At 36.6% G+C, this 13261-nt stretch overlaps 1 protein-coding gene across 1 annotated transcript in view; it reads left to right on the top strand.

Moving 5' to 3' along the window:
• LOC136834899 (beta-1,4-mannosyl-glycoprotein 4-beta-N-acetylglucosaminyltransferase-like) overlaps window positions 1-5759 on the top strand; it is a 22042-nt gene extending 16283 nt beyond the window's left edge. The window contains exons 3-5 of the mRNA XM_067097719.1: window positions 1370-2997; window positions 3572-3688; window positions 5530-5759. Coding sequence (XP_066953820.1) covers window positions 1370-2997; window positions 3572-3688; window positions 5530-5686 — 1902 coding nt within the window. The 3' untranslated portion in view covers window positions 5687-5759. The remainder of the gene's footprint in view (window positions 1-1369; window positions 2998-3571; window positions 3689-5529) is intronic.
• Window positions 5760-13261: the final 7502 nt, after the last annotated feature.

Raw genomic sequence — 13261 nt, 5'->3', positions numbered from 1 at the left:
TATATATATATATATATATATATATATATTCTGTAACATCCGCGGACTTGCCCGAAGCAAGATGGAGGCAAGATGGCGGTCAATTAGGCTTTTGAGTGTCACCTTCACTCGGTTCATCTCTATGATGTAAACAAACAGCCCGCGATACCGCTATTCCGCCACTGCGTAAGGACCTGTCCACACTTGGGAACATTGTTTGGAAACAAAGTTGGCAAACTGATTGTAAACAGTTCCCAAACAACCTGGAAACTGTTTGCAAACAATGCTAGCTGTGCAGACCTCAGTTGTCGTCAGGATGCCTGTTGGTGCAGTAACCTCCGTATTTTATTTGGCAGTTTTAATGGGATATGAGGAAGAAAAATAGATAGGTGAGGAAGTTTTTAGAAAACGGAGCGTGTCATGCTGACTTGCTTCTGACGCATATGTATATGTACATATGTATAAGTATATATGTATTTATATATATACATATATACTGTACATAAGGGTAAGTATGTGTATGTATAAGAACCGACTGCGATAGCGCTATTCGGCCTCCAATTGAGAGCTGACAGAACCTCGGTAGATGATGTAAACAAACAGACTGCGATAGCGCTATCCCGCCTCCACGTAAGAGCGGCAGAAACGTCAAGACGAGCGTTATAGGGAGACGAATAATTCGGTAGGGTTATGAATGCTAATCTTCTTGTTTTGCCATTCGCGTATCTGAGGGCGAATTTACATTTGAATGATACTCGTTTGTTGTGAACGCCCCCCAGCAAATCAATGCCATATGTTCTCCAAGAATCATTGGGAGGCGACGCGAATGTCAATGATGAAAGGGATTTTCAGGGGAAAAGGAATTCTGGAAAGAATGTTTCGGAATCACAGCGATTTTTGGTGTTATGGAACATGAAACCGGTGTTCATTCTTAAGGGAGGGTTTCGTTTTCTATGAAATATATTAATACATGGTGACTTAGTTGACCTAAGAAGAGAATTAAGCAGTAATTTATATATAAATATACACACATATATATACATATACTGTATATATATAAATAAATTTATATGCATATATATACTACGTATATGCTTGTATACTGTAAATAGTGCATGTTTGCCTGCCTCCATTTTATTCACACATGTAATCCTCTTTTCAACACAGCATCCTGGTGTAGGCCAGATTTAACCGTTATAAAATCCCCTTTGTTTCGATGCAATCCCAATTCAGTTAGAAAAGAAATCCATTTCCAGCCGCGCGGAATATTATACCCAAATGGGAAAAAACGCTTCAAAAGAGAGATTCACTTATGTGTTCTGCTTGTAACTCGGTACTTACTTTTCCGTCAGGTTTTGTTACGATTTTCTTCTTCTTTTTCTGTTTACAGATCGTTGTGCTTTTATGCGTCATCATGCCCCAACAGCTCGAGAAGAAGAAGCAGCAACTGATGCTCGAGGAGCAGAGGAAAGTGGGGAAATATGTCGTCCTCTTCATGACAACAACGGAAGACGACATCTTGGAAAGTCACGGCGACGAACCCACGAAGCCAAACGGCCAATCGAGCTTTCAAACACAGTCTGGCAACGCGTCTCACAGTCACCGGGTAAACACTGAGAAAAAACCAGTCAGGCAACCCAAAGGAAACATGACAGTCGACGTAGGGGAACGAGATACTTACTCCAACGACCCAGTGGACATTTCAGCCATTTCCGATGCGTTTCCGCCGGAGAATTTGAATCGCTCGCATGGAGGGACAGGGGTGGGCGAGGGCGAATTTTACGAAGATCCCGTTCTCGGTAGGGGTTTCCAGGACGAATTTGTCACGCACAGGAGTGACGGGAATGGCTTTTTGTTCTATGGGCAGAGCGGTTTGAACAGCAGCGCTGAGACGTTTGACAGGGCTTTTGAAAGTGTAAGCTTAGGCCTAACAAGGGACAAGACGGACAGTTCGGAAAAATTGTATGATTCCATTGATAAAAAAATAAACAAAAGACATGCCTCGGTTAATATCAGTTCCAGTGTTTTAAATCAAACGAACGAAACTCATTATAAATTTAGAGAATACAACATAAACCGCACATACGAATTTGTGTTAAAGAATGACGAAAAAACCTATTTTACCGAAATAGACGGCAAAGAGTGTTTCATCAGAGGCACAGACATAGAAGAAACCATCGTTTCAAAAGGAAAGACGTGTTCCTGTCTGCAATATTACTATGGCGACGACTGTGGCATTCCAGAAGCAGTCTGGTTCGGCCAGTCCTCCAAACTCACAGGGGAGGTCAAGCTGACTAGGCGAAAATTACCTCGAAGGGTCATCAATGGTCTACCTGTCAATCACGAGTTCGCCATGTTCGAGGCGAGAATGCACGAATTATACGATGTGGTCGACGCCTTCCTCATCGTAGAGTCTAATTACACCTCGCACGGCGACCCCAAAGAGCTGGCTTTCCTCAAGAAGTTCCAGAGTGGGTATCTAGCCCAGTTCCAGGAAAAAATACACTACATCAAGCTCCTGTTTTTCTCGAACGAATCCAGAAGCAACGGCTGGAGGGCAGACTCCTACTTGAGGTTTTACATGGGTTCCAAAGGCCTCAAGCAGATGAAAGGCCTAAGAGATGACGACCTTTTCATATTGTCAGACGCCGACGAGCTTCCAACGAGGGAGGTCGTGACGTTCCTGAAACTCTACGACGGGTTTCCAGAACCAGTGGGTTTTGGCCTGCGCTGGAATGTCTTCGGGTTTTTCTGGCAGGTTCCAGCCGATTTAACTTTCATGAACTGGCTGTCTGGAACGAAGATGAAACTGTTAGTCGTTTACTCCGCTGCAACAATTGGAATGGTGCAGAGGGTTCTTCTGAACAATGTCTTCTACATACGCAAGGAACGGGTGTGGGAGCATCCTCAGTTAGCAGACAGCCTGAAATATTACCGAAAAGCGGGACACTTGGTGAGAGACTGGGTGGTTGGCAGCGTAGACCATTACGCTGGCTGGCACTGCTCTTGGTGCTTCAGGTTTGTATACAACAATCAAATTTGTCACCACCTTTGAAGCAAATAATAATGTGTATAGTCTTCGGGTGCGTATACATTGCATTAAAAATTGTCATAAACAAAGTAGGCAACTTATCGTACACATATCACAACAAGTTAAATACATGTTGACAACTTATTGGTAGTCCTAACCAGCGCCTCATGTGATTATCCAGCATTTGCTAGAGATTCTCTCTCTAAATGTTGTTGACTTGTCTTCAATCTGTTTGTGATATGTCTACGATAAGTTGCCTGCATGAGTACTTTACTGCAGTGTGGATGCACATATCACAAACAGGTTAAATACAAGTCAGCGACTTACTGGTGCTCCTAACCAGTGTTTTGTATGATTATCCGGCCATTTGCCAAATATTCGATTCTCCACTTACTGTCGCTGACTTGTCTACAACTTGTTTGTGACATGTATGCAATAAGTTTCCAACATTGCTAATGGCATAATTTACTGGTCGTTTGAAAAATGTCGTCACAATAGGTATGATTACCAGATTAAATGTTAATCTTTCACTATATTTAAGAGGTGTTTCTCCTTCCTTAGTCCTACAGGTATCGTGCAGAAGATGGACTCTGCACAAGCCAACGACACACCAAGATGGGGAGATTATCCGGAGAAGAAAAACATTACCTATGTCATGTCGAGGATTTGGAAAGGAAGGTAAATACATTCACTCATGTAAATAGAATAGAACAGAATATAGAATTTAGGCTAAGTGCTGGGACCTATGAGGTCATTCAGCGCTGAAAGGGAATTTGACAGTAAGAAGGTTTGAAAGATGTAGCAGAAGGAAAACCTCGCAGTTGCACTTTGAAACAATTGTCAGAGAGGGTGGAAAATCAGATGGAAGGAAGAGATTATGAACGGAGGTACTTAGCCACGTAAAATAAGTCTAATCCTTCTGGCCAGCCCTAGGAGAGCTGTTAGTCAGCTCAGTGGTCTGGTTAAACTAAGGTATACTTAATTTAACAGTAAAAGGAATGAAAGAGGTTGCAGCTAGGGGCCGAAGGGACGCTGCAAAGACCCTTAAGTAATGCCTACAGTGTACCACGTGAGGTGCACTGACAGCGCTAACCCCCATATGAGTTTTACTTATGTAAATGATAATGAAGAAAAAGGAAAGTAAAGATATAATTTTTATCTAATTCCAAAATGTTTTAATGTGTTTTCATCTTGAATTTTGAAGGCAGTTTAGTTGTTGAATAGACTGAGGCAAGCTTGTGGTAAAAGCAGACAATTTTAAGTTTAAATCAGACTGTACATAGTAAAGACTGAGGATATATTTATTAATTCATTTATTTATTTGTTTACATTTTATTTGGAACAAATATGGAAAATCTGTTTGTCAAGAGAGATCAAGAGGTACTCTTCTACAATATCCTCTTTTTCATTGATGCATAATAATAATAATAATTGTACTATATATATATATATATATATATATATATATATATATATATATATATATATATATATATATATATAATATATATATATATATATATATATATATATATATATATATATATATATATATATATTTCTCCTGAATATACCACTCATACCTACACTATATCAAAACTACCGATTGTGTTTGAGAAATATAATGAATAACCTCGTGTGTTGCCCTATAGAATAAAAACTCTTATCTTGTAGAATGAAAAACTTATCTCGTAGAATGAAAATTCTTACCTTGTAGAATTAAAACCCTTACCTTTTAGGATGAAAACCCTTACCTTGTAGAGATAACCATTACTTTGTAGAATAAAAACCCTTACCTTGTAGGATGAAAACTCTTACCTTGCAGGAGATAACCATTGCTTCGTAGAATAAAAACCCTTACCTTGTAGAATGAAAACCCTTGCCTTGTACAATGTAAACCCTTACCTAGTAGAATAAAAACTCTTACCTTGTAGAATGAAAACCCTTACCTTGTAGGATGAAAACCCTTAACTTCTAGAATGAAAACCCTTACTTTGTTGAATGAAAACCCTTACCTTGTAGATTGAAACCCTTCCCTGTAGAAGATAAACATTACTCTGTAGAATGAAAATCCTTACTTTATAGAATGACAACCCTTATCAAGTAGAATGAAACCCCTAACTTTGTAGAATGAAACCCCTAACTTTGTAGAATGAAACCCTAACTTTGTAGAATGAAAACTCTTACCTTGTAGAATGAAACCCCTTATTTTGTAGGATGAAAACCCCTACTTTGTAGAATAAAAACCCTTACCTTGTAGTATGAAATCCTTACCTAATAGAAGATACCCCTTACCCTGTAGGATGAAAACTCTTATCTTGTAGAAAAAACCCTTACCTTGTAGGATGAAAACCCTTACCTTGTACAATGAAAACCCCTGTTTTGTAGGATGAAAACCCCTACTTTGTAGAATAAAAACCCTTACCTTGTATTAAGAAATCCTTACCTAACAGAAGATAACCCTTACCTTGTAGGATGAAAACCCAATCATAGGATCTAATCCTCTTGCATCTTTCCAGGTGGTTCGACAATCAGGCATCCTACCTGCCAGTCAAAGACACCCAGGAGAGATTCTACGCCCCTTCTTACTTTCTGGAACACCCAGAATCCTACAGGTCGTTACTGTACCACCCAGGACATCCTCTTAATCGCAATCGTACCTGGCAGCCTCCATAATGCACCAAAACTGTTTTTAATTTATTATATTAATGGTTGTACTCTTGTTGTTTATGTTGTTGTTGTTGTTGTGTAAATGAATAAAGATTTTCGTAAACTCTATATGGATTTGTTTTTAGATTTTTTTGTTTAAATTCTTGTATTGTGAAATTTCAGATTTTATTTTGACTAAGGAAGTAGTTCTGTCAACTGGCCAGCACTGCGTCAGTTTGTGAACACTCGTTTCTTCTTGTAAAGTAAACTAAAAAAAAAAGTTAATTGGGAAAGGATAGGCCTAGTAGAACTCTCAAAAAATTTGTTTTCATATTAAAAAAAATTCTTGTTTATTTTAAAGGGAGTCATTCTGTCATCTGGCCAGTCTTTTGTCCATCCATGAGCACTATTTTCTTTTGTTAAATAAACTTGAAAGAAAAGTCTAATTGAGAAAGGATAGGCCTATTGCAGTTCTGTTCTATGTGAATTATTTGAATGATTCCATTTCTACGAGGTGAGTGATGTTCCTCAAAGATTTACAAAACACGACAGATTAAAACTCATTTGTCCGTTCGTGATCATGAATTTCTTCAGAATGATAATCATAGTCAGATTAAAATCTATGACAGCAGTATGAATTGAATATAGAATTTAGGCCAAAGGCCAAGCACTGGGACCTATGAGGTCATTCAGCGCCGAAACGGAAACTGACAGTAAAAGTTTAAAATGTGTAACAGGAGGAAAACCTCAAAGCAGTTACACTATGAATCAGTTTTTAGGAGAGGGTGAAGAGTAATATGGAAGAAAGAGAATACGAAAGGAGGTACAGTAAAAGGAAGGAAAGGGGTTGCGGATAGAGGCACAGCATTATGAATATATTTTTGTAATACGTTTAAAATTTCATTTTTACACATGCTGGGTTAGGTTAGGTCAGGCAAAATAAGATCTCGCACATTCTACGTTAAGGTAGGCAATGTTATTGACAGTGACATTCATAAAAAAATCTGGTATACAGCATATTGCTTTAAAATACGACTTGCAACATTGCCAAGTTTTCCTGACTTGCATTGATGTCTTTGTTCGAGAATGCTTTATTTGTTTGTTGATTTACTCTTATTTATTTGTTGTTTCTTGTTTACTTTTCAACTTTTTCCACATAGAGTGTTCTGTTCAATTAAATTTTCCTTTGGGAATTAATGCCCCTTAAAGCAGGTTCGCCATGAGATCTAATAACAATCCTCCGTAGAGGGGTAGTACCGTCAGCACATCTTCATGCGGTGCACTGTAGGCATTACTTGAGGTTCTCTGCAGCGTGCCTTCGACCTCTAGCTGCAACCCCTTTCTTTCTTTTTACTGTACCTCCTTTCATATTCTCTTTCATCCACCTTACTTTCCACCCTCTTCTAACAACTGATTCATAGTGCAATTGAGAGGTTTTCCTCCTGTTACACCTTTCAAACCTTTTACTGTCAATTTCCGTTTCAGCGCTGAATGACCTCATAGGTCCCAGTGCTTGGCCTTTGGCCTAAATTCTATATTAATTTCAGTTCAATTCTAATAATAATAATCCAACTTTACGAAATATTGTGTGTACCCATGTACGTATTTATTCTGTGTGCGACACAAATAGTCTGCTGGAAACGAACTTGTCATATTGGTATAGATGTATTGATTTGCTATTATTTCTATAGTTTGTCCAGATTCTGCAATTTCTTATGAAAAATAGTTGCTGTGAAAAGTCATCTTCTTTGCAAGTGCTGTAGGAACTTGTAACAACAGATCTTGAGAGTCTAGTGTGAGCGGCAGTAGATCACAGGGGCCTTGTGCCTTCACCTTTCTGTCCCTCAAGGAGCAAATCTGAGATTATTCTAAAGAATTAAAACTTTTGTAGTGAGTATAATTATGGTCATATTATATATATATATATATATATATATATATATATATATATATATATATTATATATATATATATATATATATATATATATATATATGTATATTTTTTTTTTTTTTTTTTTTCCCAGGTGTGACAACGGCTTTAAAATTGCTCAAGAATTTATATAAATAAATAAACAGGTAAATAAATAATTGGATAAATAAGAAAATAAATAACCAATAGATGAGTATATAAATATATGAATAGATATGTAAATATATAATTAGATAAATAAATAAAGAAATAAATAAGTAAACAGATAATTAAATAAACAAAAGAATACATAAACATAGGAATAAATAAATAGACAGATTAATGTCACCTGTTAAAGTAACACTAAAAATAAAATAAAATTAATTGAATTTTCTCATTCAAAAGTCACCGTTGAGTAGTAGTGTCGCCAGTGCACCTCGCGCGATGCACTGTAGGCATTACTTAAGGTTCTTGTAGCATCCCTTCGGCTCCTAGCTGTAACCCCTTTCATTCCGTTTACTGTACCTCCGTTCATATTCTCTCTCTCTCTTCCATCTTCTTTTCACCTTCTCCTAACCATTGTGTCATAGTGTAACTGCTTTGAGGTTTTCCTCCCGTTACACCTTGCAAATTTTTTATCTTAATTTCCCTTTCAGCGCTGAATGACCTCTTAGTTCCCAGAGCTTGGTCTTTGGCCTAGATTTTATAGTCCATTCCATTACATTGAAATCGGAAGCATTATCAAAAAGGAAATGTATATGGAACAGTGATAATGTGACTTTTAACAATTTTATACAAATAAGCGATTTGCGAGAAAGCATTTCATACATTGAGGTCCGCTGATGCATCCCTTATTACTTATAATAATAATAATAATAATAATAATAATAATAATAATAATAATAATAATAATAATAATAATAATAATAATAATAATAATAATAATAATAATAATAATAATCAAAAAGAAAGAGAAAAAATTGATAAGTATCAAGACCTGAAAATCGAAATAAGAAGGATATGGAATATGCCAGTGGGAATTGTACCCATAATCATAGGAATACTGGGCACGATCCCAAGATCCCCGAAAAGGAATCTGGAAAAACTAGATGCCGAAGTCGCAGCTCCAGGACTCATGCAGAAAAGTGTGCTACTAGAAACAGCTCACATAGTGAGAAAAGTGATGGACTCCTAAGGAGGACGATGCAACCCGGAACCCCACACTATAAAAACCACCCAGTCGAATAGGATGACTGTGATAGACCAAAAAAATTAATAAAATAAAATAAAATAATAATAATATCAATAGATAAGATTACATCTCGGTTCGTTACCAATCGCTCCCCCAAAGACATGACGTGACGTCATTTGCCCCCTGGCGGTCAGTTAAACATATGCGGGATTTGTGGTCACGCTTAGTAGGTTAAGACGATTTTTGTGGGTCTCTCTCTCTCTCTCTCTCTCTCTCTCTCTCTCTCTCTCTCTCTCTACGAAATTAGGCAACTTATTTCGCGCCATTTACAGAGCTGTCAAGTAAATGCACTATTGAAACTTCAGGCTCGGAACTCTGTACAAGTGAGTTCAGTGTCCAGAATACAATTAGAACGAAGGGAGACAGAAAGAGAGAAGAAAAGGAAGAAAGATAGAGAGAAGGAAAGAAAGAAAGAAAGAGAGAAAGAAAAGAATTTCCTTTTAAAATAGAGAGAAAATTGAAAATTCTTTGTAGAGGATAGATGCTTTAGGAAAAAAACCAGTAAATTTTAAATTCATGCAAATCTTAGCTGACAGGATGAGATCTAGCCTTTGCTAACAAACTAAGAACACTAATAGCAGTAGTAACAGTAGTAGTAATAGTAGTAATGGTAGCAGTAGGCATAATAGCAGCAGTAGTAACAGTAGTAGGTGAGTAGTAGGAAAAAGAAAACAAATATTTCCTGGAAAGAGAATGTTTTATACTATATTCTGGGTAAATCACGTCCCTAGCACACCTTCTGCTCTGGAAATCCGTAGCTGAAGTATGAGAGTCCATATATTATTGTCATCTTCCCACTTCGCAATATCGGTGTCAATATCAAAAGGCTGAGAAACAGAGGAAGGAGAGATAATAAAAGGCTAAAAAAATAAAGACTGAGAAACAGAGAGAGAGAGAGAGAGAGAGAGAGAGAGAGAGAGAGAGAGAAGAGACAATAAAAGGCTAAGAAAATAAAGGCTAAGAAACAGAGAAAGAAGAGATGATAAAATCTGGGAAACAGAGAATAATAAGAGATAATAAAAGGCTGAGAAAATACAGGCTGAGATATAGAGAAAGAAGAGATAATAAAAGCTAAAAAAAAAAGGCTGAGAAACAGAGAATAAAGAGATAATAAAAGACTAAGAAAAGATAGGCTGAGAAACAGGGAAAGAAGAGAAAATAAAAGGCTGAGAAACAAAGAAAGAAGAGATAATAAAAAGCTGAGAAAATAAAGGCTGAGATACAGAGAAAGAAGAGATAATAAAAGGCTAAAAAATAAAGGCTGAGAAAAAGAAACAAAGAAAGAAGGGGTAATAAAAGGCTAAAGAAATAAAGGCTGAGAAACAGAGAAAGAAGAGATAATAAAAGGCTGGGAAACAGAGAATAAGAAATAAAAAAGGCTGAGAAAATAAAGGCTGAGAAACAGAGAAAGACGAGATAATAAAAGCCAGAGAAAAACAGAGAAAGAATAGATAATAGAAGCCTGAGAAACAGGAACCAAGAGACAATGAACAGACTGAGAAACAGATAAAGAAGAGATAGTAGCAAAGGCTGATAAACAGAGGAAGAAGAAAATGTGAAATAAAATCAAGAAGAAGAAAACATAATCAAAACAAAAACAGAAAGATGACAGCGCCGAACTGAAAATAGATTAAATGGGTAAATAGACCATCAAAAGGAGAGGTGTTTGACGGCGTATATCCCATCACTCAAGGAAACTCTGTACCGTGGAAGAAGGCCACAACTCTTGCTTTCAATCACTGCAGCAACGCGTCAAGCGCTTGCACGGGCTCTTGCTTCTAGAGCAGCCCGTAAGTCACAACATCAAGGTTTTTGGGGACATTGAATATTACGTCATACGCGCTGTAAGGCCACCAAATATGGTTGTTTGTTGTTGTTATTATTATTATTATTATTATTATTAGATGCAGCTTTTTCATAAGATCTTCATTTATTGCCGTTTTCTATCAGACTTATTATTATTATTATTATTATTATTATTATTATTATTATTATTATTATTATTATTATTATTACAGTAGGTTACTGATTATTATTATTACTGATGATTTTACCAGTTCGAAAGTACGTGATTATTATTATTATTATTGATTTTATTTATTCAAAAGTAAGCGATTATTATTTTTTTTATTTTACCCGTTCAAAATTATTGTTATTGATTTTATCTGTTCAAAAGTAAGCGATGAAAAGTATTATTATTGGTTTTACTTGTTCAAAAGCAAGTGATTATTATCACCATTATTATTGATTTTACCTGTTAAAAAGTAAGTGAATATCATTGATTTTACCCGTCCAAAAGTAAGCGATTATTATTATAGTAAAGAAACCTAAAGTCATATACCGTTATAATATATTATGTGTAAGGGTTAAATGAACATATCCACTGGCATACGACTTTGAAAAGAATTTTTTCAACTCTGGGATTGTGAGATACACTGAAGTTTCTGAAGTTATTATTATTATCGTTCTAACGTCTCGAGTCGAAACAGGGTAAGTAACTTTATTAAAGCACTCTCACGTACGCTTTGGGTCCTTTGTAACCATTAAATTCTCACACTCCTGTCCTTCAGATGACACGCACTCACACACAAACACACACATACACACATGCGCACTCGCTAACCGCCGAAACTCCCAGGTTTAACCAGCTAAACCGCCCTTGAAAGAGTCTCGCCAACCGCGTAGCAGTATTCGATTTAAATCTACAAATTTATGCGATGTCTAACGTATGGCAGATTCCCACACACATATAACCCTTTAAAGCGCGGATCTTTTATATATTGTCGTTTTTTTTACACGAATCTGCAACAAGTTCGACGAATTTTTAACTCGAAATTGTCATGTTGCGTTCGGTTCTTCTAAATTCATGGCCACGACAATTACTTGACTTTCGTATGCACGAAGGACGCTCGTAATTGTGAACCATTCAAGACAAAAGTCCATTTTGTTCTGTATGACAGACCGTGACGCACAGTAATTATAACATTTCTTCTTATTTTCATTCTTCTTTGTCAATGCACCATGTCTTGTAAGCCGTTAGCGATCGTAGAGTTCTAACTTTATGTTCCTTACTGTCTGGATCGGTTAATGCAGCTTTTTCTCTCCTTCAGTTACTATAACCTTTTTCATCTATATATTTCTCCTTCTGTCTCCCTTTCACACTCCTCCCCTTGATTACGTTTTTTTCTGTCAAATACAAAAGTTTCCGAACTTTTCCTTCTGAACCTGCCTCCTCCCTTACAGGTCTATTTTTGTACTACACTTTGGAAATGTCAGTTACGTGGGTTCCCGTGACCACTTACATAACCCAATTGGAAACAGAAGATTGCGTGAACGAAATATCTAAGCGATCAGTTCAACACCATTCAGGGAAAACGAGTTACTCATTTCAAAAGTTCATCATCTCCTCACGTCTTGATCCAGGAAATGACGTTTTTGCTACGCGAGGCGTGACTAATGATTAATTTCGTTTGTCGAGTCTCGTCTTGGCTATTACGATACGCAAGCTACGTCCCTCGGATGGGAAAACTATAGTCTTCCACGGTTCCAGAACTAACTCGTATCATTCAGATCCCTAAAATATCAAGTGACCTTTGTTGTGTCTTTAATGAGACTATGAGTATAGACTATGAGCACAGTATAGGTGCCTTCCCAAGGTGACTATTCAACCATTGAAATGACTTGCTTTTATTAATTTTATATTGATTTAGCTATTTTCTTTGTTTTTGTGTCTTTGTTCTTCACAAGTTTTCCAATTAGGGTTGATCTTTGCCAGCTGGGAGAAATTTTGCGCAACATGTTCTGTTATTTAAAAGCGCCTGGGAACTCGTTGTTTCTTGATTTTCTTGTGTGGTTTTGTGTTAGCACGTCAAGTTTCTTAATCGGATAAAGAAATTCTTGGCAAAATGTAGTTACAGACGACTTAGTCTGCTCAAATACGTTGCGAGACTGATATATTTCAAGATTATTTGACAAAAAAGTTTTAAAAAACTCTTCGAGTTACCCCGCCCCCTGTCATTGAAAATGACAAATTGTCCCCAACTTCTGTGTTTCCATAAATCTGTATGTCTCATAATGACTCTTCAGAATCTGTTAGATTTGCGTACAGGTTCTATGTAATGGAAACAATCTGGATAAGTTTGACTTTTTCATTGGAATCTTGATTTCGATTTGCTATACACTTCAACTGTCATTTTCGTAAACTACCTGTTAAAGACTACGAGGAAAGATGTTGAGGGCGTTCATTACACTTAAAAATTACTTGCTGGTCTGATTCAGTGAAATATTTACGCAAAAAGAATAAAGAATGATATTTTTTATATTTTATATAATAAAATTGTTCATTTTATTACAGATTGAGGATAAATTTCTACGAAAAATATAAACTTTTATAAAAAAAATATATAGAAAACGTAATCACATCCGCTCGCGAGAGCAGC

Source organism: Macrobrachium rosenbergii, chromosome 54 (genome assembly GCF_040412425.1).
Source record: "Macrobrachium rosenbergii isolate ZJJX-2024 chromosome 54, ASM4041242v1, whole genome shotgun sequence".
NCBI classification, from domain to species: Eukaryota; Metazoa; Arthropoda; class Malacostraca; order Decapoda; family Palaemonidae; genus Macrobrachium; species Macrobrachium rosenbergii.
This window is presented reverse-complemented; position numbering and strand designations above follow the sequence as displayed.